Source organism: Anopheles bellator, chromosome 1, assembly GCF_943735745.2.
Source record: "Anopheles bellator chromosome 1, idAnoBellAS_SP24_06.2, whole genome shotgun sequence".
Lineage (NCBI taxonomy): Eukaryota > Metazoa > Arthropoda > Insecta > Diptera > Culicidae > Anopheles > Anopheles bellator.
The window spans coordinates 27,178,013-27,203,764 of record NC_071285.1 but is presented as its reverse complement, the minus strand read 5'-3'; the positions used below and the strand labels follow the sequence as shown (position 1 = coordinate 27,203,764).

Sequence of the window (25,752 nt, the reverse complement as noted above, 5' to 3'; positions counted from 1 at the left end):
CAAACAAACACACCCCTTGGGCAGTCATTAGTTCAGCGCTGGACGGAACGGACCCCGATGCAAATACACCCCAAACGATTAAAATAAAATAAAAGAAACCCACCTCTCGGTTGGAGATGCAGAATTCTGCAATTGCAACAGGACCGACCGTAACACATACGACCCCCAATTGTGTGTGTGGTCGGTAGAGTACCCGGTTTTTGTGTCCTGCGGAACACACCACAGGACACGGCGGAGGGAGAGAACGCTGCACACCTTTCGCCGGTCGACCGGCGGGACCCGCAGTTAGTTGTGAATGAAAATGAATTAAATGTGATGATGGTCCCGTCGCCACACATTCTGCTGTTATGTTTGCCCTCATCTCGCTTTCTCTCTCTCTCTCTGTTGCTCTCTCTCTCTCTCCGTGTCACTCTGACCTCAGTTCGCACAACTGTCGAACTGAGCGCGCCGGAAACACGTGAAACCCGCTACACGCCAGCGCGTCCGGCCGGACAGGAACGGATTCGGATTCGCTTCCTCCGTGTCGGGTGGCTCAAACCTGTTGCCGAAAGTCGAAAACTGTGAATGAAGCGCCTCGCCGAGTGCCGTGCGAATGAATTGTTGGCTGGCGCGCGCTCCAGAGCCCTGCTGTCCCGGGGAGCAAAAAAGAAAAACCCCAGGAAAAACCGCACACACACCGGTGCCGTGGAATCAGGCGAATGGAAATTGTAGCATCCCACGCCATCCACGCGCGCGGCCGATTCGCCGAAACTACCGGCCGGGGAGTTAAATATTTACTATATGTTTAAATTAGAGCACATACATTTAACCTTGACCACGAGCCACGGCCGAGGACATTCAACTGGCTGTCCCTTTTTTTTGTTCGATTCTCAACCCGGGAACGGGTTCGACATTATTTTTTTAAATGACACACTTCGCTCGGGTCGATCGATCAGACACCGCGCGGAATATTGTGGCCGATTGGAACCCACCCCCGAGTATCGATTTGGTCTGACATTCTCCCCGTCCCCGGGGGGTAACGAATAAACGGATTGCGTGTGGAAATTAATGTTGCTGCACGAGAGAGCTCAACTGCACCGCCGAACGAATGGACGGATCATTAATTCGGGCGTTACCGGGCGCTCAGAAATAAGGGAACATAATTTAATTAAACGGGACGGGGCACGAACGAACCTCGAGAGTTCCTTGGTCCCAAGTCCCAGGCCCAGCCCACCGGCGTCGAGATCAGTGGCCGATTAAGTGCCCACTTCGAGAGTGCAGCGGCGAGAGGTCGAATGACGGCTGTTGGGGCACTGTCTGGGAGTCTGCACTGCTCCGGGGATCTGGCCGTTTACGACTGCCAAACACGTACCACACGTCCGACGGACCGAAAATCGCCACGAAAGCCACGAAAAAAAGGCAGCGCTAAGCAACCTCACAGACGCTTAAACATTGAGGCTGACGGCGTGCTCTGAAGGCCAAACACTCGTAATGGGTCCGTCATTAGTCGTCATCCCTCGGGCGGGAAACAGAGAATTGGTTCGAGACGAATGGTTTCAAATCGCGTGGCGAACGAAAGCGTTTCTGTCTCTGGTTTGTCCGTCTAAAGATACTCTGGTTTAAGACGACCCAATTTTATCACAACCGCCTTGAATGGTCGTCAATGCGTCGACAATCGACAGTTGAAAGTTAAAGTCGATCCCAGAGCCGGCAGCTTGCCAAGGAATTGCGGTTGAGGAATTTTGACAAACGATACAGCGAAATGATCTCAACACGAAGATCTTCTGTCTACGAAAATTGACGATGAGTTCACAGTGAAATTTTGAAATTATTTTTACAATTATTTTCGAACGAAAAAAGAGTTTCTTTTCCGAGTACTATTTGGGCGGGTTAACAAAACATTCATTCAACAGACAGTTTGGGGATGCCGAACGGCAAAACCCTGCACGGGTCCTTGAGCCAGGCTTTATTAATGGCTCACCGGCCCACCGGGGGTCCTAGCTGATCGCTGGTACTTCCTAAGAAAAGCGCGCTTCAAACAGCAGCGCACCCCGCAGGAAGATAAAAGAAACCGGCTGTCCTTCGACAAAAAGGCTGGCCGCGTCTCAGCTGCCATCAAGAACCGGCGGCGGCGGCTACGCGAAGCGCACACGGACGTGCTCTTTTTTGAACGAATATCGCAAAAAAAGGGCCCAAGTTACAAGATCGTTTTGCGGCAGCTGCAACCGCCAACCAAGTTGCATAGTTGCACTTTTACCAACCGAACCGAATGCAGCCAGTGTCCTAGTGTGAGTGTGTGTTTACGCTTTAACGCCCGTTCCCCCAAGTTCCGTTCCGGTCAGCATCTTTCGGAGGATCGTCAGCGACGCAGTTTGGGGGGGGGGGCAGAAAGAGAAAGTTTCCTTCGTTCGCTGGTTCGCCCCCGACACCCACGCGCTGAAGGAGGTTACGAGCAGGAACCCGACCATCCCGACGGGCAGATATCAGACAAAAAAAAACCAGTTAACCACTTTCAGAACCGGTTGTTGGTCGGATTGCCTGCCCGAGGAACGAATTTCGCACGCCAATCCTGTGCCTCAGGCCGGGCCGGGCCGTGGCCAGTCGATGCGGCATTCTACTTTCCGGTTTGGATTTTGTTTTCATGATTGCCTTGCTTCACCTCACTTCCGGTGGTTGGGTTAATTTTAATCCATACTTTTCCGGACTGCACCGTAAGTGTGAGCGTGTCAAGCTATAAATATCTGATGAATAATGAATAAAACGAGATAAATCGAGGTAAAATAATAAGGGACCAAGAAATGATCAATTTCTATCTACAGAATCATCGGAAATGGAAGCATCGGGCAACCCTGTATCTTTGACGTGAGTTGTCGATGTTATGCTACCGTAAAACACTCAATTAATTCAACAGCAGCCTTTTTACGACCAATAAATTACTGTTAAAAGTTACCATCAATTTATTGCGACCATTGCTTCCTGACAAGCCAAGGACTCTAGCCGCGCCCAAGAACAATATTCTTCAAAAAATTGCCACCATATCCGCCGAAACATTGATGGCCAAAGTGATTGCCGAAAGGGCGAAAAATGGGCGCATTTGGTTACCAAGGCCAGATGATGAGGCCATTTGCTTTTTGCAAGATGCTTTTCAAATGAGCAACAATAGTACTTCGTTTTGTATTTTTCAAAGCTAATTCTTTCGCAATTGAATCAAGGTGATGCAACATATTAGTTAATTAATATCTTGAAAAACTTGATCTGACTGTTGCAACAGTCAGACCAAAACAATCGGATGTTGTGAAATGAATCAAATCAAAAACAAATAAATCGAGTAGTGCACGATGCAGAATTAACTGTTTCAGGCAGCATTATGTTAAATGTAAAACACTTCAACAACTTAGTTTATAACATTAATCGTTTACACAATCAAACCTAAAAAAACTGCACAAATGGTAGCCACAGACCTCCGAACAGAAATGCGCGTGTGAAACGCAAGAGCAAACGATTTCATAATAATAACCGGAGATAAACGATTTTATGTCTCTGCCGGCCAATGTATTGCCACATATGTTTAACCTGCAGCCTGCCTGGCGCGTAGCGATCTTGTTCTTTTCTCTTCGTTTCGGTTTCACTTTTGCGTGCCCCGACGACAACACGAGAACTGCCGAGCCAATGTCCGAGGCCGATTTTAATATGCAAAACATAAACAGGGCCGCCTGGGCCACCGGCCAATGTCAACTGGCTTGCAGCAACACGAAGTAAAAACCAGACCCAGAATGAGAACCCCGAGTCGGACCGGACCGGACCGGGCCGGGAATCATAAATGTAGGTCATGAGCGATAATGAGAAAATTTCCCTTTCGTTCGGCCGGAGCCCAGCTCCGTTTCTTTTCCGTCTCCAATGTTCCGGGGCTCCGGTTTTTGCCTTCATTACTGTTTTACGTCCAGATGACCGGATTTTTACGTGTTGGCCCGCCTGTGGCCCTTCGTGGGCTGCAGATTAACTGTTCGCGAAACACGTCAGACTGCAGCTACACAAACCAGAACCTTCTTCCTTCTGGTGCGGATTGCACTACGGGGGGATACCCAACGAACCCGTGAAGGCAACGTGCAACGCGCCCAGGGGCAACGTGGAAATCCTACGAGCCCGAGAGAGAGCAAACGGCACTGGGCAGCGCGGTTTAAGCGAGGTGTGAGAGTTACGCAAGTCTCACCCACTTGGCACCGGCCCCCGGGGCGGGATTTATGTAGCAGAGACCTCAGACCTCACCGTTGCCAAGTGAAATAATCGACCGACCGACGAAGGTCTTACGCGGTCCCCGCCACCAGATATGCTCTCGTCCAGGAGGGCTCCAGGAGGCCAGGCCGTTTGTGGCGTGCGAAAAATCGATCCACCGCGAGAAGGGCACGAGAAGAAGATGGCGACGACGGTCGTCGCCGGAGTGAAACATGTTCGCATAAATATTCAATGAGAGCCAACACACAACATCACACACAGTGAAATATTGAAAAATGCACGAGACGGTGGCGGCGGAGAAGGTGGCTGACTCCGGGGCGAAACAAAACATCGGCCTCGACTTCCAGCCCGGACTGCCGGAGCCGGAGCCGGAGCACCACAAACTATGTTCCTCCGATAATAAGCTGCATTGTGAAATATTGACACACCGACCGATGCTGTGTTGTGGTGGCGCGGCGACCATCGGAAATATCGAAAGGAAACGACGACGACGACGATAGCATGAAAACCTGCAAAACACGCGCAAAAACCGTTCGAATATTTATGAGAACGAGCGATGGTCGCCTTTTTTGTTACGAGCTTTGTCCGTTTTTTTAGGCGCATTTGTTTACTCGTTACTTATCTCATTTTTTCGCCACTTCTTGGAGCTGCTTGGAGCCGAGAGCCCTACCACCAACAAAATGGCATTGTTTTAGGCACAAAGGCAGGGCGACACACTAACACACACTCTCTCTAATGTGAGAGGGCCACATACACCATCATCGACAGGCGCCAGCGAATATCCGCAAAAGCGTTCCCTGAGGCGTTTGAAATTAATATGCTAACAACCGGATGTGGATTCGCGACATAGCGCCTTCCATAATGAGGAAGAAGCTGTGCAACAGCGGGAATCGAACCTGCGACGACACGCCACCAACCAGCGAGTGCAAATACTGGGGTGTTCAATAAGTTTTTTGTCTCGATACCAGAGTACACTCTTCATAGGAACGTATGTGAAGTTTCATTATTTTTACAGCGCAAAAAATTAAGTATCTTGCAGTGATTTAATGTTTATTTCTGAAAGGTTTAAAAAATGGAAAAAATGGACAAAGGAAAATTATGAACGAATGTTGAAGGACTCTTTGCCTTCAATTAGGGGGTTAAAAAGGGGTTTCTGAGTTTAGATGTGGTCGTTCTAGCCTTCAGGACGATCCATGTCAAAATGTCAAAAAACAGACACAACGCCTAAAATCGTAAAAAAATACAGGACATCGTATTGGAAAATCCCCGAATCACTGAAAGAGATTTAGTATAAGGCTTAACCATCTCATTGAACATATTTGAACATTGAACCAATATTTTGACTGAAGGCTTGGGTTCCAGAAGGCTCTGTGCAAAATGGCTGCTACATTCGCCAAAAATGGAACAATGAACCAGGTCGCAAGAGCATTTTGAAAATGGTAAAAATCCGTGATAAACATCGAATTGTTGGAGAATCACTAAATTTGCCCCCTTGCGACTACCATCTACCGACCATCGACTACGCAATAACAACATGCATGAAAAGCGTTTTTCATCAAATGATGACGTCATAACAGCTGTGGAACCGTATTTTGAAGGCGTCCCAGTTTTTCGCTTCCGGAATGGAATTCTTAAATTGGAGTCTCGTAGGATCAAGTACATTGATGTTCAGGGAGGCCATACTGAATAATGAAGTGAATTTCAAACCATAATAATTTGTTATTTTTTATCGAGGCACAAAACTTATTGAACAACCTAGCAGAGTGCTTCGTAGCTAATAAAATGGACGAACAAAACAAAGCTCAAACCTCACAGCCTCCACAGCGCCTGTTTATGAGGTCTGTTCGAACATTTTCGCGACTTTTGGTTTATTTTTAATATTGTTTTTTCATGAATATCTATTTTGCGCCCTTTACAGCAATCTCAATCAGATATTGTACACTTATGCCAACGTTTTTCCAATCCTCGAAGCGCTTGAAAAAATCTCTTTTTGTGATCTTGTTCAGCGCCTCCGGGGTCGTTGCTTTGGGCCATAATAGCTTCACCATAAGCCATTAGTTTCGTTTTTCACACAAACTTAAATACAGATTCTTTGTCATCCATTTTTTCGGAATAGACAAAAATTGAGCCAAAACAGGCAAAGCAGCTGTTAAAAATTGACTGATCACTCAAAATGACCGACTCTGTTCGGCATAAGTAAGTGACATGAGTAGCAGCATGACGCCACATAAAAATCGTCAATCGAATACATGTAACCCGTGGAAATTCAAAATTCGTAATACTTTTAGAACACACCTCAGGTAAATGCAGTCGCAAACTATGTGCACACCTTCAGTGGCCCGTTTTCGCAGTGCTACCAGCATTTGAGGACGATAGTCGTTTGAAGCTGCCTGGCCTGGCCGTTCACTTTCCACACAAACCACCGGCCGTTGCGCCGCCAGAGAGAGAGGCTCACACGAAAACGAACAGGAACAGGTTTTCTTTCGGCCGTGTCTCGGCCCCTAGCCGTCGTCGAAGAAGTTATTTAGAACGAACGGTACTTCGCTTTTTTCGCACACGACACAGCAGCGCGGTGCATCTTGGCAAGCAGAAGTTCCGCCATCCGCCTAGCCGAGAGACCTCAACTTCCCAGAGAACCAAGAGGGTAGCAGATCGGTGCAGCTGCGCGGTGGTAGGTAAACAGGAATGCTGCAATCCGACCGGGGTCAGTGTGTCACCACTTCTTGGCCGCCTTGACCACCGCGTTCCTGGGTTTCAAGAAGCCCAAACTGAATCGCCATTTGTTTGCTTCGTTTCTTCTACCTTTCCAGAGCTTTTGACCTGCTGATGACCACGTCGTTGACAGAAACTATTCATTGACGAACGTTACTTGCCGTGGGACAAACTGCTTCCCACTTGACGCACACTTGAACTCGGAAACCCCGGGGGGACCTATTAATCAACAGAATCCTTTCCCTCGGGGCACCGATCAAACGCGGCAGATAGCGCCGGCGTTTGAAGATGCCGACCCGCCGTACCAACCTGTTGCAAGTTACGCACACAGAAACACGGAGTAAAGCTTGAAGCATCGCAGGCCGAGCTATCGAGAGGCCATCTTCCACTGAGTAAAGTCCGCCAGAGAAAGGGAAAGTGTAAAGGTAGAGAAAAACACACGAGAAAACACAAGGCAGGTCTCGTCCACACAGCTGACGGGAACAACCAGGCGGCGGGAGTAGCAAAAAAAACGGAAAGACCGACGTCCGACAAGCATCGGTTCAGTCCGCAGCGAAGCCTATCCCAATAACTGTCCGGGGGGCATCCTCATCGTCGTCGTCGTCGTCCGTTCACACGAACCCCCTTGACGCATATCGGGGCGTTACACGCAAACGGTAGGCCGGTCACATCACTCAAGGCGATCAAGACGCGGGACCAGGGAGCGAGGAAAGGGGTGCAGGGAACACGACGACGACGGTGACTACCGTTTGGCACGAGCCACTCGAGAACGGAAGATGGTGTTGATGATGGCGCTAGAGACATGGGCCACGGGCACACGACACGGTCCACGGAGGACCCCTCTTCACTTTGCCACTCGCCGCGCTGACAGGCGGCCCCGGCGTTTTGATGATCTTCTCCCCCCCGGCGGCGGGCGGGAGGGGGGTGTGAGAAAAGAAATGAACAAAAACAAAAACACTGACCCAAGAGATATACACACCGCACAACACACACCGGATTCAATCGACTCCGACGACGACGCCGGTTCTGATCGGTAGGCGCAAGACCTACCGCTGCTTTATGGGGTTTCTCTCTCTCTCTTTCTCTCTGGGGGAAGCCGATTTGGTTGGGTCTTAAGAGCCCCAAACTTTTGCGGTTCGTCTGTGTTTTCGTTTCGTTCCCACATCCGAACTGGATACCTGATATCGGGCGTTACGAGGTGATGATTGGTGTGTGTGCCGCGGCTCGTGCCACTTGTGGTCTTCATCTTCAGGACGGGTGCTTCCCATGCGTCCCAGCAAAGGATGATCAAGCGCAGAGAGCAGTTCCAGGGAAATGAACATTCGCCACCCAATTCTTCGTTCGGAATCGGATCGACCGTATAGGATCCATCGGGGTTTTTGGATTCCAAAGGAGGGGAGGCAAATAATTGATTGTAGCTGTCGTCGTATGGCCCGTGGCGCCATTCTATTGATACCAAATGTCGTTCAAGTTTGCAGCTTCAATTTAGCTGAAGAAGTAATCAATAAAAATTTCTGCACCTTATTCACTTTCGAAGAAACATGGACCACCGGACCAAAATCCTTAGGCGGGTGCATTGGCTTCTGTTGCACGACGTGTGGGTTTTTCGAACCGTAAATACGACCATTCTGCTTTTTAACATAACCACCGTGGAGGAACTGAGCTTTTCTAATTTTGTAAATGTCAAAGTTGTGATTAAATGTTCCAGAACATTTCGGAACATTCTAATCAGATTTTGAAATCAGATTTCCAACTGGAGTTAGGCTGTGGCTTGACGTATTGACGTATATTAAACCCCATCGTACCAAGGACCTCTCTCGAAGGATGTGGTGTTTCTAGTCTTTAGAACAGACTTGGGACGTCCCCCAAAAGCAGGGGCAGAACTTGAGACCGATGAATGAAAAACGGTATACTATCTGTGTCGAGAACTCCGTCGTCGTGACGACGTAACGTAGAACGCTTTTGGCCCTCTGCAAAAGAAGGCAAAAAAGTGCTCCCAATGGCATGATCCCCAGAGAGAGAGAGAGAGAGAGAGAGAGAGAGAGAGAGAGAGAGAGAGAGAGAGAGAGAGAGAGCGGTAGTAGGGCTTCTAACTTGTCTTGCATCACCAAGTCGGTTCGCATGGCTATATGACAACAAACGTACCAACCAAACACGATGAGGAGCTCCGACCGGCGTTACTCGGAAAAGAATCATCGAAAGATTCCGAGTACGGTTCCGGGGGGGGACCCTGACAGGCAAACTCACTCTTCCTAGCCAGCCAGCCAGTCAATGGAGTAGTAAAAAGTCCACATCGAGCCACTTCATCATCTCCACGCTGCTCCTTCGCTCGCAGGCAGTTGCCGGGGGGAAAGCCATACGACGCTACAACACGCCGGCGTTCTGTGCCGGGACACTTTTTCCGTCTCCCCGTCTCGGCAAGGATGCAGCGTCGTCGTCGTACGATGGAGAGGCACTTTCACAGCTGATCCTTCCCGCCAGCGCTTCGGTGGGCGCGAAGCCGGTAGCGAAAGAGGTGAAGTCTCGCAGGACTCGGTGGAGCTACGCAAGAGGTGTACCCAACCGACACGCCCGCCACCATCCTGGGCAACACCTCTCAGAAAAAGGGCCACCGCCAACTCACGACACTCGACCGCCAACTCGGCGGAAGGTTCCGAGAAGCGGGCGCAAAAGCAGGAGCCACGCCATTCGGAGCGGAGTCGGTCGTTTGGAGCTCGGGAGAAGCAACAAGTTAAAGGCAAAGTTAAATTCCTTCATCGCCTACCGTTCTGGCTGGCTCTATGCCTTCGAGGAAGATTACGGGACTAAAGTGAACCGTGCCGCGTGCGAGACCGAGACCGAGCGGGAAGAAGTGGATCCCGTCGGGCTCCGGGGGGCAATCGGATACCAATACAGCGTGAAAACGGGCGAATACACATAGGAAAGCGATTCGCGCCCGACGACGTCTGTTTCGCTCTCTTTCTCCGGCGCTGACTTTCGTCCTAGGCGGTCGCGCTCGTCGTAAGCGTTTTTATGCCGCCCCGCCGAGAACGGAGACGATCATCATCATCCGAAGCCGAACGGGGCGTAGGACCGTAAAAACGGGCGCCCCCGTCGTCGGTCGTTGGAGTGGACATAAAATGAAAAGGATATGAAAACAGATACCGGGAGGGAAAGAAATATTAAAACCACTCAACCCCCTCAACATCGGACCCTCAAACAGCCGGCTGTTTCTCATCAGCTGTTTCGCAGGGGCCGGTGGAGTGCCGCTTTGCGTGACCTTCGGAGCCGAGCCTGGCCGGGCCCATCTGATCTGATTGACGTTGCGAACCGAACGGGGCTGGGCGAGCATCTCAACATTCGATAGTCACGACTTGGGCACGTGTTCCACAAAAGTTTCCATTCGCAATTCTTCGTGCGCTGAACTTGGGAACTCCCAGTCCGATATCCTGGAGTTCTGATAGCGCGTTCTACATCACGCATTGGAATCGCGCTCCACTGACAGGCCCCGAGGGCCACACGGCCGATCCTTTCGACGAGACGCGCACCGGAGATGGAGCCGTCGGAGCCGTAAAAACCTCGCGCTGGGAAAAGGGCATGTTTTGTCTGGCGTTAAGGGGGGTAGCATTCCGCAAGTTCCCGAGACTGTTGCAGGGTGGAGGATGCTTCCAAGAATGTCATAAACGTAAAGGTCGTAAAACGACGTCGGATCCGACCTCGTCGTCGACGTTCGGCCCTGTCTCCGGTTTTTGGGAATTGGAAGCTGATACCGTACGCGCGTCGATTACGCGTTTATGGCGGCGTGGAGTTGTGGGAAACGCTCCAACAAGACGTCTGGGTTCACTTTCACACAATTGTTGAGGTAGATCTGGAAGCTGCGGCCCCAATTGGCCACGGGAGACTTCTTGTTCGACTTTCGGAAAAAGACGAACCGAGCCTAACAAACGGCGCAGGCACCGGCTTCCTATAGGCGGAAGGTTCAACTGTCTACGGTAAGATGAGGTGAGTGTTCTTACCCCGCCACCACGTCCACGTCCGCGGCCTCGCTTTCCTTCGGCACGAACAACCTGCCCGTTGGCGTCGTAGGAGACGATCTAGATCGAAAGGCAAGGGTGTTGAAGCACGTTTAGTTCCGGTGTGTGTATGTGTGTGCGTCGCATGTGCATGTGTGTGTGTGGAAAAGAATGGGTTGAAGGTTCAAACAACGGGGAGTTAGTAGCAGTTCTAAGTTCTAAGAGGTGTGTGCCAGCCAACCAGTCAGACGTTTCCGAAGGTTTCAGGAGAGGGTTAAGGGCTGTGAAAACGAGTGAGGTGCTGGTGCGCCTACAGTCCTTGCGGTCAAACCAACTTAATGCAACTTAAGCGCACTACACAAAGTCTACGAGGCGGGAAGGCGAAAGGTGTGCGAACTAGCCATGTGGGGAGGAAGTGAAACCAAACCAAATTCCAAATCGGATACGATCAAACGAAACGATACGAAACAATTACTTGGTGTGAATAGAAAGGAGTAAAGAAAAAGGAATCCTTCTGAAGCAGTGTTCAAGTTCGATAAAGAATTTTAAACAGAAAGTCGTAGAGAATTGGCAAAAGTGCAAAGACGATAATGAAAACTAAAATGATAAAAGTTCTTCTCCTGTTTATAGTTATACAGTCAAACCCATTATCGTTTAACTCGTTCGCCTAATGCAATCCTGGAGTCAGTCGACGTTGAACGAGAAACAACCATTATCGAGCGTTCCAGTAAACTCGTGTCCCTGACAGACCTAATCCAATGTCAATAGAATAAGATTTACAATGCCCCTGTGCGCAAATGTTGTTTAAATTTTCCCTCACAAGAAGTGGTTTTTTTTATTTTCCGCTTCACCTTCCGCTACACCTCACCTCGTGTAACCGATCGATTTCGTGAAGCATAAACTATGGACTTTCACTCTCGCGCGCGCCCTCCTGACTCGGTGGCCGCCGCGCCGGATCGCCGGCAATGATTGGATTCGTCGGATGGATCTGCGGCAATGCGATTAATTTATATGCAAAATAAATTTAACTTATCTCGCCGTGTGCGCAGCCGTGTGCCACGAGAGCCACGGCGGCGGCGGCGGCGAGCGCGGGCAATGTGGTGTTTCCGCTTTTCCTATTCCTTCGCCGGCACCGGGGGGATCCGGGGACGAAACTAGTCGCAAGATAAGTGTGCTTGTGGCTTTGCATAAAACATGGCCCGCAATCAACGATTTTTTCGCATCGATTCGGTGAACGGCAAAAGGCAATATGCGGTCGGAGTCTAATACGCCGTCGCCCTGTCTTGAGATGGGTGAAGGAAGTTTCTTGCATCGCATTCTTGTACTTACGTCGAAGTAATACAAAAAACAAACAGATATTTAATGTCGAACCACGACCTTTTTTCTTTGAAAATTTGAAAGAAGAAGACAAGTCCATGGCGTACTCTAAACATGTTGGCCCACTGAACATCTGCTCAATCGTCACTACGTGTAGAATAATAATAGCACAATGAAGGCAAGGACATAGTAATAAAACAAGCCACTAAAAAGAATCCAATGTAAAGCTAAGCAAACGAAAGGATACACGTTACAGGGGTGTGGAACACAAAAGCCAAACTGGAATACACAGTCACATATGAAAGGGGGGCATAGAATTTTATGAGGTTTTATTTGCAATTCGTTGCACTTACCGCTCCATTAGCGTTTCCGTTCGTTCCGTTCGTAGCACCGCCGGCGGCTCCGGCCGCGGCGCTGGCCTTCGATTTGCTGCTCTTTCCCCGTCCCCGGCGGGACTCCGGCTTGAGCAACTGTCCATCTGGACCGTAGAGAATCTGCGCGTACCGCGGAGCGAAGAAAAACCGCCAACCCGCCGGAAAATGGACCGAAAAAAGGAAAAAAAGAACACAAAAACAGCTTTTAGTTATCGATGAATGCCGCTAGAGGGTGCCCGCCCAAGGTTATAAAATTATAGAAAAATATTTAGCCAAGACAACAACTTGCCCAAGATTATAGTAAAACGTTCGCTAGTCGGCACCAGGTGGCGCTAGTGCAGTGGCCTGCGCAGTACGCAGCCATAAGCAGCCTGCCGCCGTTTCGCGTTTAAACAATTTTCAGAGAATTAATCAACGTTTTCAGCTGTCGTTAACGAAACAGTGTACACTGTTTCCCTGTTATCTACCACGTAGTATTTCGATTGTGAATTCCGATGTACTAACTACGTTTACAATATTGCTTTTTCTACATTTTAAAATATAATCCCCAACTATCATCAAATTCCAACGTCCAGTTAGCAGAATAGAAATGATCAAAAATTAACACTAAACACGAAGCCCAATGTTACCAGAAAAGCTCGTACGAGACTTGTGAAGCTGTTAATGCATCATCATCACGATCGTCAGTATCATCGAATGGTGGGCAGCAGCTGCGGCTGCCGTTCGTTACAACGGCTTACCGCCGGAAAAGGAGCGAAAGGAAATAGTAAAACATACTGCTAGGCCACGGGACCAGGATTCTCGTGCGCTGCCTCTTTCTGGCGTTCTTCCACCGTTCCAATCTAGCCGTGGCGTGCCGTGTGCAACGGAAGATCATAATTGTTGTTCCTAGCTAGAGCCCGAGCAGCGAGCAGATGTCACACATTCATGAAGGATAAACACACACATGCACACACGCACTCTGCAGCGAATGAAAAAAGAGCACAACATAATGCTATCTAGGCAATGCATCAAACCGACACAACCGGCTGCAGCATGTCAACCAGCATATCTAGGAGAAGAGTGCGAGACCTGAGTAGAGCCTCGGGTCAGTTAAGTACGCCAGCCAGGCTTCGAAACGGTGTGCGAGAAGAGTTTTAATGCAGGCTGAAAGGGCCGAAAACCATCCAACGTGTGGCTTTTTTGTGCAACGGATTTCCGGGCGGTTACATTACTAGTCAACAGACAGTTTAACAATGTTTCATCGATTCCCGTCAAATTGTCTGGATTGTCTGGATCTGGCCCCCCCCAAATACGGGTGTCTTTTTTTTTCTTTTGCTTTTGTTTGTTAGCGTCATCGATAACTTCTCGCACAATTTTCGTCACATTAGACGCACGCGTTTCAAGTGTCTGGTAATACTTCTTCACCCACAACGATTGACGAGATGACGAAGACTTGGAGACCGAAGGGATCGGAGAAAAAACCTCGGAAAAACCTCGGCCTTTCGCCCGGACGGAGGACGCTGTTACCATGGGACCACCGCCGGAAACGGCAGGCGAATCACCATCACTCGAAAGTGCTTCCGGAAGCCGAATCGACCGCCGAAGACCTTGACATTCGACCGTAACCGTTGCGTTGCGCCCTCACGCAACGAAAAACCTTCTTTTCCACCAAATTTCCCTAATCGGTTTCGGTGTTATCAAACGAAGCGCGCCATAAAAGAAGCCGTTCTTTGCCCGTGGGGGGGGCGAATCCTGACAGTAGGGGTTGGCCAGTCACCAGTCGGGACGGGAGGGTGCGCTGTACGGCCAACCCCAATTTGTAGTCTGGAAAGTCGCTCACCCACCCCGCAAGAAGTCCAAGGTCGACTCGAGAAGAGCATCCCCTCTCTGGATGGTTTAGACATCTTTTTGGCAACTTGTCTCCCGGCGTCATCATCATCGTCGTCGTCGTCGGGGCCATAATGGTTCGGGTATCCTTCATCCCATTGGAGGACTGTTTCTCGCTTGCCTCAACCGGGAATCGTCTTCAATCGAACCCGAAAACGGGCGACTTCCGAAAGTTAACGGGAGAGGTGCGCCAGACGTCCTTGAAAATTATGCAAATCGCAAGCGAGCGACCTGCGGGGTTCATAAATTTGCCCATTACCTCGTTGTTCCCGAAGAACCTTTTGCTGCCTCTTTCAATCGGAAAGTGATCCCGAAGGGAGTCAATTTTCGTTCGAGAGCTGCGAGAGGGCAACGGACGCCATAAATCCCAGAACCCAGAACAGGATCGGGATCCTTGAGATGGTGGTCGCAGCAACAGCAAAAAAAAAGGTTGGGACGAACCACCTTCTCACCTTCCAATTTGTCTCCGCTCTACAGGACCGAACAGGACCGTTTAATCGAATCTCTGGAACATTACCACTTCATGATTGTGGCGTGTCGAGCGACCACAGCTGCACCGACCGACGACGAGGGTCGTTGCTTTGCCCGTCCCGATTTCCAGGAAAACCTCATGGAAAAAGAACGACCCACAAGCCAGCCCTATAATTGTCCCAGAAACGGTGCAGCAGGGAAACGCGTGGTTCATTAAACCAACGGAAGACGAGGATCCATCGTCGGCCGACATCGTTCCACCCAGCCAAGCCGTGCGCCTTCCTTGCTCGCTTCACGATCGCCTTCCGTGCGATCTCTGCTGGGGGTCGCCATTTTCCGGCCAACCCGCACCGTTCGTGCCACGCTGGAAAACAAACACCTTTTCCTCGGGCGCGTACCACACGTCCATAAATAGATGACAGCTCACAAGCGTTCGGAAGCGCCCAACTGTTCCGGTGACAGTGTGCTGGCTGGCTCCTTAACGATGCACCAGGGACGCGCGCGACTCACTCTCTGCTGGGGGCTTCCGATCGCTGCTTCTCCTCCGGAGGATTTTTCTTCCTGCTGCCCGGCGCACTTCCGTCACACCCGATGCCACACGAGAGATTGATGCACGCACGGGAACCACGGATTCCAAAAATAGGACACCTCGCCATTCCGAGCGTGATGCAAGCGTAAGGCCCGGAAAAAAGTCGTCGTGAAATAATTGTTCTTACAAACAAAATCCGTCGACCGGGGCGGCGACAGTGTGGCCAAAGCGTTCCAGGACTAGAAACATTATGGATTGTAGATTGGGAAATCCATTATTGTCGCTGTCGATGGCTCATTTGGTGATCGATATCTCGGCAGAGAATCGATCAAATCTTTTCAAGTTTATGCTCGTTACCTCAAGGTCACGCTAAATTTTTTTTTTTCCTTTTTTTTTCCCATTCAGTTATGAGTTAACGACGGAAGCCGAAAATAATAAAAACAGATGACGAATCAAATTTCAATCCGGGAAGCCTTGGGCAAACGGCATGAAATTAACCCATTTCTTAAACGGATAGTTGACTGGAGATAAAAAATCGGGGTCATATACGAGAATTTTGTGCGAAAACGATAGTCAACGGTGAAGCAGGTCAACTGGTGGCTAGTGTATTTGGTGGGACCTGACAGGAATCATTTATTATGAGATGTCTCCGTATGGCCAAAAACCAAATTTAGATCTCAGTTGTCAAGAACCGCACCGTTTGAAAGCTAGAAACCAAGTACCTACGGGAGCTTGGGTATTGCCATATTTTCTTGGGCCAAAGCAACAAACGATTATCAACCTTTTCACGCGTTCTAAAATTTCCTGAGTGATAAGAAATTAGGATCAAGATTAAGATTGTGAAAATAGATTGCTGATGGTTTTCGGCAATAAGGACCAAGACTTCTATAGGCATTTGAAAGGCTATAACCATACCTTCAAAAAGGCAACAACCGAACCGAACCGACCGAACCGAACCGAATATTAAGGAGCCAGTATGGACATCGATTGGAATCATACTTTCTCTTGTGCTTGGAGTCGACAGACCATGCAAGACCATGCTGAACACGGTTTCGGTTCGACAATCGTAACTATTCTTCAGTAATGAGTAATTTGATCACCACACTATTTGAAGCTATCTTGCAAACATAGTCTACAATTTAATCAAACGGATTGATATCTTTCTGTTGAAGAGGCTAGATCTTCGACGTATTTACCACACTTGGCCTCTTCCGATTTACCAGAATAACATGTGATTTCTTTGAAAAAAAAAAACACTACTTTCACATTGACCTGATACATGTTACATTACAAAAAACTTGGCATAGTAACAGAATCTTTCAAAATGGTGTAAAAGATGCAAGGTACAAACTGAAGCGAATCGTGGTTGGCACCACAGCACGACGAACTAACGAGAAGGCGTCATGTGACGTCACACTGTTTCCAAAACGTAAAATGAAGCAGAAGGACACGCCACGGTCCAGTAGATGGACCACTGTTAAAGCTCCAAATTGAAAGATCATCTATCAAACCTATTGATCGTGTACCGAACCAAGAGCAGGTTAGCAAAATGGTCGATTTCGTGAAAGAGTCCCACGGCATTGCGTACTTGTGGCGTAGTTTTTTAAACTAATTTCAGCCGTACCTTCGAGCATTCGGAGCTGTACACGGTGTCCCTTGTGCCCGCTAGCAGGGGTTTGTGTTCCGCAGGGGGCTATGAACTCTCGTGCACTGCGTGAACTTCGCTTCCCCGTCGCATTCCGAAAGGACCCGGCACCAACCGGCACCAAGTCACTTGGCACGCGCTCTTCACGGACCGATTTGTGGGCCGCTATTCGAAGGAGATTCGAGAGCTGGGCGCAACGCACCGTGTGCTCATTAGCAGAACGAGGTCCTTGACCCTTCGGCACATTTCCTAAAGGGAGGGATGCTGCTGGCGAGCGGGCGAGCTGGCCCCAAGGAAGCGGATCCTTTTAGTGTTTCTGAGTGGAGCGAAATGACGTGTGCATCGATCGTTGATTGAGTCCTTAATGCGTTTGCATCCCTGCCACGCACGACACGGCACCGGTTCTCTTTCAAGTCCTCTTGCAAGATCAATGCGAATCCTGCGTTCCCCCCCCATTTCGCCATGTTTGCGCATTAAAAAAGGCCAACACGGGGGCTAACGATGCATTAAAAAACTTATCACGGCGCATTAAACATTCCCCGGGGGGGGATGTCTGATGGGGGGGGACGCTAGCACCGGCAGAAGACAAGGCGAGACGACGAAGGACCCGCAGGCCAGGACCAGGACATCTAAGGTACGGCCGGGAGCTCCCGTGCATCGGGAGCTCCTTATCGCAGCTAACGGCGGTCCCCGGTGTAGTGCGCGAGTGAAAATTATGATTAATTAGTGCAACAAGAAGCAGAAGAAGAGGGGGGATGGGGGGGGGGAACTAGCAGCAACACGGGGTAGTTCTTTGAACTCTCCGGGACTCCGGTTAATGACGCACACGCGTACCGGTGCACTGCAATGCAATTTAGCGCGGCGAAACGCGACCGAACCGGAAGCATCCAATTGGACGGGTGGTGGGTGGCGGGCGGATGGGTGGCGGGTGGCGGGCGGACGGGCGAGTGAGGGTGGGTTTTATGCTTTTCAATGGCCTGCGAGGCGGCCCCGGGGGCGGACGAGGGCAAAAGTTGAGCATAACATCTTAGAGGGATGCGTAACTCCACAATCGAAGGCGCCCAAAGCAAGAAAGCAACGGCGATGGGGGGGAGCGAGAGAGAGAGAGAGAGAGAGAGAGAGTGGGGAATGTTTTAATTCCTCCCCCACGATATGCTCCCGATGCTTGGGTGATGTAATACGCACACCCACACAGCCACACTCAGGAGTTCCCCCTTCGGTTGTCGACGATGCGAGCAAGACATGGGGGGTTTTGTTTTGATAGGCTCTGCCGCTGCTGGGGATGATGATGATGATGATGATGGGCCCCACCACGGACCGCTGCTGCGTGACCGACCTCGACGACGTGCTACGCATTGGGGTAGGTCCTTGTGCTCTGTGTGGCTCCTCCACGGTGGATCGGATCCTTTTTCCACTGGCTGTGCGTACGAAGCCTTGCGCCCTTCTCTCTCTCTCTCTCTAGCTCGCTCACTCGCTCACTCGCTTACGCTTCGAAGGCTTCGTCCTTGGAACGCATCCTTCGAGCCGCCGCGGGCTCGTTCGCTCCGTCAACGGCCCCCGGAAGTTGACGTGCCCAGAGAGTTTATGGCGTGTGCGTGGGAGAGCATGAATGGGATTCGAGAGGGAGAGAGACGTGAGGTGGGGTCCCAGCATCCCCAGGCAATGAGATTACTGTGCGTTCGCTGCCACCGCGGTTAAGTGGAAAGCCGGTCGCTCATTAGGAGCAAAATCGGGATCGGGAGTGCAACAATGCGTGTGCACTTGACACATCCACATACACACCGGTGTATTTATTTTTTCTTCCTCTTTTATGCTAAATCTAGTCCACGGTTACGCACTTTTCTTGAAACCCCCCGGTCGCGGGAAATACTTTTATTCGCGCGAAGGATGATGCATTGCCATTGCAGCGAGAGGGTGGAGCCTTGGTGTGCACTTTGGTGCGTCATACACCGACAGGGGGGTCAAGAGCACCGGGTGGGCGTAAGGATGCTAGAGGGAGTTCCACGGACGCTTGCATCGCGAAAAAGTGGGAGGTTCCTGGCGTCTTCTGCGATCGCCGGAGGCGCATCTCACCTCGAAAGACATCAACGAGTTGGAAGAAGGGGTTTCGGTGGTTCAATTATGTACCGACACGCGCTGCTCGTAACAATGGAACGGGCCAAGGGCCAGGTGAAATTTGGTACCGAAACTGTTGACCCACCAGGCGCCTCCACGTGGCAGACAAAACAAAGTACAATGTTGTGAGCGCAAGGATCTGTGCCATGCAACTGACGAATTAAGACATTATGTAAGCTTTGATTAGAACCCAAACTTGATTATTAACTGAATAATGCCACGGATCAAACGGTCTAGTTGAAAGTTAGACGAAACAGCAGAAGATGGAGAGCAGACCCTAGAATGGAATGGACTGTGGATGAGACTTGGGTCTATCACCATCATGATCCTGAATCAAAATAAAAGGCTAAGGAGTGATGTGAACCTGGTCTTGCGGTTCTGAAACGAGTTCGTGTCCAGAAATCGGCCAAGAAGCTGTTAGCATCAGTTTTTGGGAGGCGAATGGAATTTTGTTAACGGATTACTCGCAAATTGATAAAACACCCGTTTTGTAGAAGAAAAACATCCTCTTTCATCAGGGCAATGCCCCGTGAATTAAAGAATTAAAGAATCCATGAATAAAAGTTCGAATTGTTGAGGTATCAACCGTATTCACCAGATTTGGCCTTTAGCGACTTCCATCTAAACAGTTGATGCTATCTGTTCTAATGTTTTCAATGTTTTCCATCCATGACTTCCATCTGAATACTCAGACCCAGAAAAATAATGCGTAAAAAGCGTATTCTGAAGCTCTTCTAGTTTCTTACTTCAGGGATGGAATTCTTAAATTGGAGTCTCTTTGGAACAAGTGTATTGATGTTCAGATTGGCCATACGGAAAGGCCATACTGAATAAGGTGTATTTCAAACCATAAAAATGAGTTTTTCTTATCGAGACTCCGAATATAATTAACAACCCAGTAGAGGATTGACTTGAGTAGGCAATCAACTACGGCATAAGACGCAGTCTGATAGCTCGCTCAGGTGGGGACTTTACTCGATTGAAACGACTCTGACTAGTCTCAGTCCCAGCTTCCCAACATTGCGTCAGAGGATGCGCACCGACATGTTCAAGAATTGGTCAAATTGTGGAAAAATGATCTCCAGTTCATCCACTAGCAGCACCTACAAAATAATGCTTATTATTACTAAGCCCAAGAATTGCTAAATATTATCTGCCTAATATTTAACTGCTCCGAAAGATCCCCTACACCACGAGAAGAGCTATGACTACCTCAACATTGCACCCTCGTTCCGTGGGCATTGGAAGGGAGCAATGGAAAAGTGCTCGACGACCCCTCGCTATTGCTGGCCACGAATTTCGTTGTCCTCCGCAGTAAAGGGCTGACACCCCAACAAAATTCGCTCGCCAGCCGGTGAAAGTAAAAGCAACGACAACGAGGAACGATGGTCCACAGCCACCTTGCCCTGGTTGGGGAGTTGACACGGAGTGGAAAAGCCAGAAACGGGGTAAAACTTTTCCGGACTCACCGGCACCGTTTTCGAATTTAAACCAAGCTTCTGGGGGGGGGGGTCCTAACATTTTGGGACCAGCGCCACCGTACGGTCAAGTCAAAGGTTGGCAAAGGTTAGTTATGTTTCCCGGCACACCAGGCCAGGATGTGATGTGTTTTCCATGAATGGAAAAGGGAGTTTCCCCGCACAACCGAGGATCAGCTCATTTGCGTGGCGAAAGGATGCGGCACTGTGTTTCCCCAAAAATGTGTGCCTAACCAAAGGAATTATTTAAACTTATCGCATCTTTTCTCCTTTCTAGCAAATGTCCTTTGCTTTTTTTTCGAGTAAAGTTTTCTCGCGTTTGAAAGGACCACTGGCGGATGTCCTACAGTTGACATTCACACCGCATCGGCTTTGTTTTCTTTTTTTTGCATTTTCTCCCACCGAAAACCGGAAGCACCGAGACAAAGAGCTTATAAGCATGACCTCTCTCCCGTGTTCGGTCCCGGTTCCAGGTTCCTACACCAACGTCTCACGTGCCGACGCCGCGGCTGCTGGCAGCGTCCAAAGTCAAACGTCATAAATTCGACAGGCTTAAAAAACTTTCCTTTTTTATTTTGGCCCAGCTCCCTACTACTGTTAAAATATCACTCTGGAATATGAATTCCGCCTTCCATTTCTTCTTCCGGCTGCCACCATCCTTTGCCTTCCTTTGGCACGCGGCAAAGGATGGCCGGCCGGGAAGCGCGAGACAGTAAGGACGCAGGCGAACGTTTCCAAACCGAACACTAGACAAAGTTCCACCGTTTCATTTTGTCTTTCGCCACACAAACCGGAAGCACAGTGACAGCGAACCTGGCGGGGTGGCAGCAGCAAAATAAAAATCAACAGAAAAATCAAGAAACAAAAAAAAAGGTTGCCAAAAAAAGGACACGGAAGAAACACGGAATGTGGAACGAATAAAGAATGTGTCCCCGCCGCGTGCGCGTTCTACGCTCAGCACAACCTGTCCAGTGCTGTCCGCCACCTCGGAAGAAGTTGTAAAGTTAGAGCCGGAATAAAAGAAACTCCTTCCGGGGGGAGGGCCGTTGCCCGTTGCTGAAGGCTGAAGAATCAGCCGAAGAAGCAAAAATTGTCAGCGTTATTGAATTGCCTGCTCCTTTGCGAAGATTTAGCCGTTGACTCGTGCCGCTCCGTTCCCAATTTATGCTCGATCTGTACGATGGGAGACACCAGACCCGGAAGCGCCGGAACTACCCGACCATCACTAATTCAAATACTACGTTGTGTCCCGTTTTTGCTGACCACACCGGCTAACGGAGGCAGCACCATTAATAGCCACGGAAGTTGTAGTTGTAAACAAAGTCCCCGTTTCCTTATGTTTCAGCGAAGCTCACCCGAAACGGTGGCGCTGATCTCGTAACATACGATCAATTACGGGCGCCATCGTCGCGCCCAGATGCGCTCTCTCTCCTGTTTTGTTGCATAATTTATTGAACGCCGGAAAATTTCAATTTTCTTCGCACCGCCAGCGCGAAAATCCCACCCACTACTACCGTCGTCCGTGGGTCGTCCTCGCTCCGTGGTGGTTCCCTCTGCGCACTGCATAGGTGACGCGCGGAAGAAATCTAATTATAAAACGCGAATAAATTTGTAATTAAATATTCTAAAAAGGTTAGATTAAATTACGGAGCGGGGGGTCGTATATTTCTCTTCCCGTGCTTCCCCTGACCGTAGCCGTGGCTGTTCGGATCGTGGTTTTCTTTTTGTTTTACTTTCCCTACTAGCGTTTGCACTTTTCTTTCCCCAATTCTGATCTCAGCCCAAACAGAATAGAATCGCCATTTCCGGGTCTGGCCACCCATTTAAGGGTGCGTGGTTTTTTTTTCCTCTCTGGCCAAGAATCTTTTTCTTTTCCTCGAGCTTCAGGCTTATTAGGCGGGACTGTGATCGTTCTCGAGCCCGCGCAACGCACCCGGCCACGTGGCCACGATTTGACGCACGTTGGCGCGCGCGAAAGACACGGCACACACAATCGGCACAAGGCCGGCGCCGAACGCCAAGGCGAAGGTGTCATAAATTTCGACCGCATAATGACTTTGCTCACGTGAGCGTGAAACGAGAAAAGTTGCGTTTCATTTCGCTCCTTCAGAGTTCTCGCGTGTGTGCGGCGCGGGAAGCGACATCTTCCGGTGTCTCGGGAGGAACGGTAGCAGCGGCCCAGTCCCAGGCAATTGCACCTAGACCCGCCAGAAAGCCGACACACAAGATAAATAGGACGAAATATGACACAGCCGTGGTGTTGGCGGTTGGCGCACGGATTGAGATTGTTTATTTGTCACACGAAATCGGCATCCCATTGTCGATGGCATCCCAGCAACGGGCTGGCACTAAGCCACGCAGAAATTGGAACGTACTGAGTTAAGGGTCCTATTTGGGTTGGGAATCCATTCAAACACCGCTACCTTCACTGTGAATTGGAGTCATACCTAAACGCAAATGTTCACAAACCTACACTTTTCGTGTCGGTTTTTTTGATAAACTTTCCTTAATTTAAAAATATCTACATCCAATCCAACTATTAAAACTATCAACAGCAAGTGTCTTTAAAGACAAGTCCTTAACGCATTGTTTTAATTTTATTGATCGTTTTAATTTTCTATCCAACACATTTGCCATAAGATAACTCCACTTAAGAAAATTCATTGGAAATAAGCAGAATTTCTCAACCTTGGCACTCAATCAAAACAAATGTCGAAAACTAACTTGAGGTTACACTACGAATATAGTTTTGAACAAAATAATTGACATATTGCCAGCAAAATGAGCTAAATTTCATGTTAAGGCTTGTTTAATTAAATGGCACAATCAAAATAGCAGAAATAGAAACAAATCGGACTGAACCTTTCAAGAACTTTCCTTTCCTTCCAGACATTCCTTTCAGTGAAATGTTGTTTGTTTCTATGATTTGCGGTTGCGTGCTTTGTTTTCAATTCGATCAGTAGTTTCTATACATTTCTATACTAAACGCAGATCTTCCAAAAAATTTGGCAACTTCTAATGGAAAAGATAAGTCTTGCCAATCATAGCTAAAATGTAGAGTTTAATGGAAAGAGAAACACATTCGCTCAGAATTTAAATTGTATAACGATAAACCAATTAATCGATTCCTAAACGAAAGACGTCAGTTCGAACCGTGACACGGCATCAGCTTGACTTGAGTGCAAAGCGTTAAGTTGGTGCGCTCTCTAATAATAATAAATAAAATACCAATTCTTCCCTGAATCGAGCCTAGTTCAACCGGTTCATATTCAATCGACCGAGTGAATTGATGCACCCCACAATTAGCGGCCATTTTGTTGCGACTCAGTCGCCATTCATTTAGCCCGGAACCACCTTAGCTTTCACCCAATACAATGATTAATGAGCAGTCCCGTAAGCAGCAGCAGCAGCAGCAGCGGAAACTCCATTATATTGCATTTTAATCCCGGCGGTACCCGTCGTTTTCGTTCACATTTCGTTGATTGTGTTTTTAGCAACATTGCGGTCCCCTTCGCCCTTCGCAGGACGCGACACGCCTTTGAAACCTCATCCTGATCCTCCCTCGCATCGATATCGGGCGTCAGGGCATTATTCGTCAATTACATCAGTCCGTCCGTCACAAACGAATGTGGAAGGAACATTGAAGTGCGCACTCGGTCCTTGGACAATTACATACGCACATGAGCGATTTCGAAACAATCGATCTCGGGGTGAGAATGAGACACAGCTTCAACACACCCCTGGAACCCCCTGGAAAATTGGGTTGCAAAAATGCTCGATTGGTAGCACCGCAGCACCGAAGCACATGTGTTCGGATTCGCATAACATGGACCACCGACGATTCGTTCCGATCGGTGACCGAAGTCCGGACCTTTGCTTTCTCCCTTCAAATGATTCCCTTTGAAGCGGGGAATCAAGATTTCATCCTTTTCGCTTGGTTTCTCAACTTAATACATCAGTCTCCGCATAAAAGGATAAATCATAATTAAAGGCACGCATATCGCAGCATAGAATCGGGCCTTGAAGCCTTACTGCGGGCTAACGATGCATTCTCCCGGCAAGTTACGCATCCTTTCTTTACATCGCAATATCCTGGTGCTGCTGCTGGTGAAAAGCATCCCTTCTTATCCATGGTGCATTTATGAGTTCGTTAGTCGGCGCACGCAAATGTTTGCCCTGCCGATGGGTGGCGATAAGAAATCCGCTACCGGGCCGAGTGATTATGTAAGTAACTCCGTCTTGTAAGGCACCCCAAGGCTGCAATGGTTGAGGTGGAGTGCGTAGAAAATAAAAATGCACAATGTATCACCCCAACGATGGAGATAGAACAGGCTGCTTCCAGTTTCTTTTTGAATCAATTAGCCAGCACCGGGATTGCAACCGGGGTATCCTGTCCCCCTGTGTTGGCTGATTTCCGTAAGCGGGAGTTGACCTAATTTTTAGCACTGCATCGCCTGCAACGTTCTTTTCAAACGACTTGGCTCGAATTGATGGCTCAATGATTCGGGGGAAACCTTACTAAGGTCCTGTTTCCAAAACCCCCCGGAGAAGATGGTCCCATCGTTACATACACTCCTCCTTACAACGCAAGAAACGATAGGGAACGGCGAAGAATGGAATCTCTTGCTCTGGGCTTCCATTGCCGAGGGTATTGCGCGAATTGATCCAAATTTGTTGAGCCGTGCCACACGCACGGCACATACACAATATGACAGTCGCCCCACGCCCGGGTTCTTATGCAAAATATACAAACACATGAGAGTTATGTGCTGGGGACTTCAACATAACTGCATCCCTTTCAGCGCCCTACCGGCAGGGGCTTTGTGTGATTCGTCCTGGGTCCTGTAGGGTGTCATCTCTGACGTTATCATACGAACGGCAATCTTCGAGGATCCCGCTGCCTCTGGACGTATTCCAACCAAGTGGTGCTTGCGTGTGCTTGACGTGAAGAAAACGCACCGGGCCCCCTAAAAAGGACGATTTGTTTCAATCCGATCTCTCTCTCTCTCTCTCTCTCTCTCTCTCTCTATCCCATCCC

The 25,752-nt window shown here is 49.2% G+C and overlaps 1 protein-coding gene across 1 annotated transcript in view; it reads right to left on the bottom strand.

Annotated features, from left to right (window-relative positions):
* The window catches only part of LOC131215354 (methylcytosine dioxygenase TET), a 141,583-nt gene that overhangs the window by 106,592 nt on the left and 9,239 nt on the right, over positions 1-25,752 (bottom strand). The window contains 2 exon segments of the mRNA XM_058209741.1: positions 10,920-10,997; positions 12,587-12,727. Coding sequence (XP_058065724.1) covers positions 10,920-10,997; positions 12,587-12,727 — 219 coding nt within the window.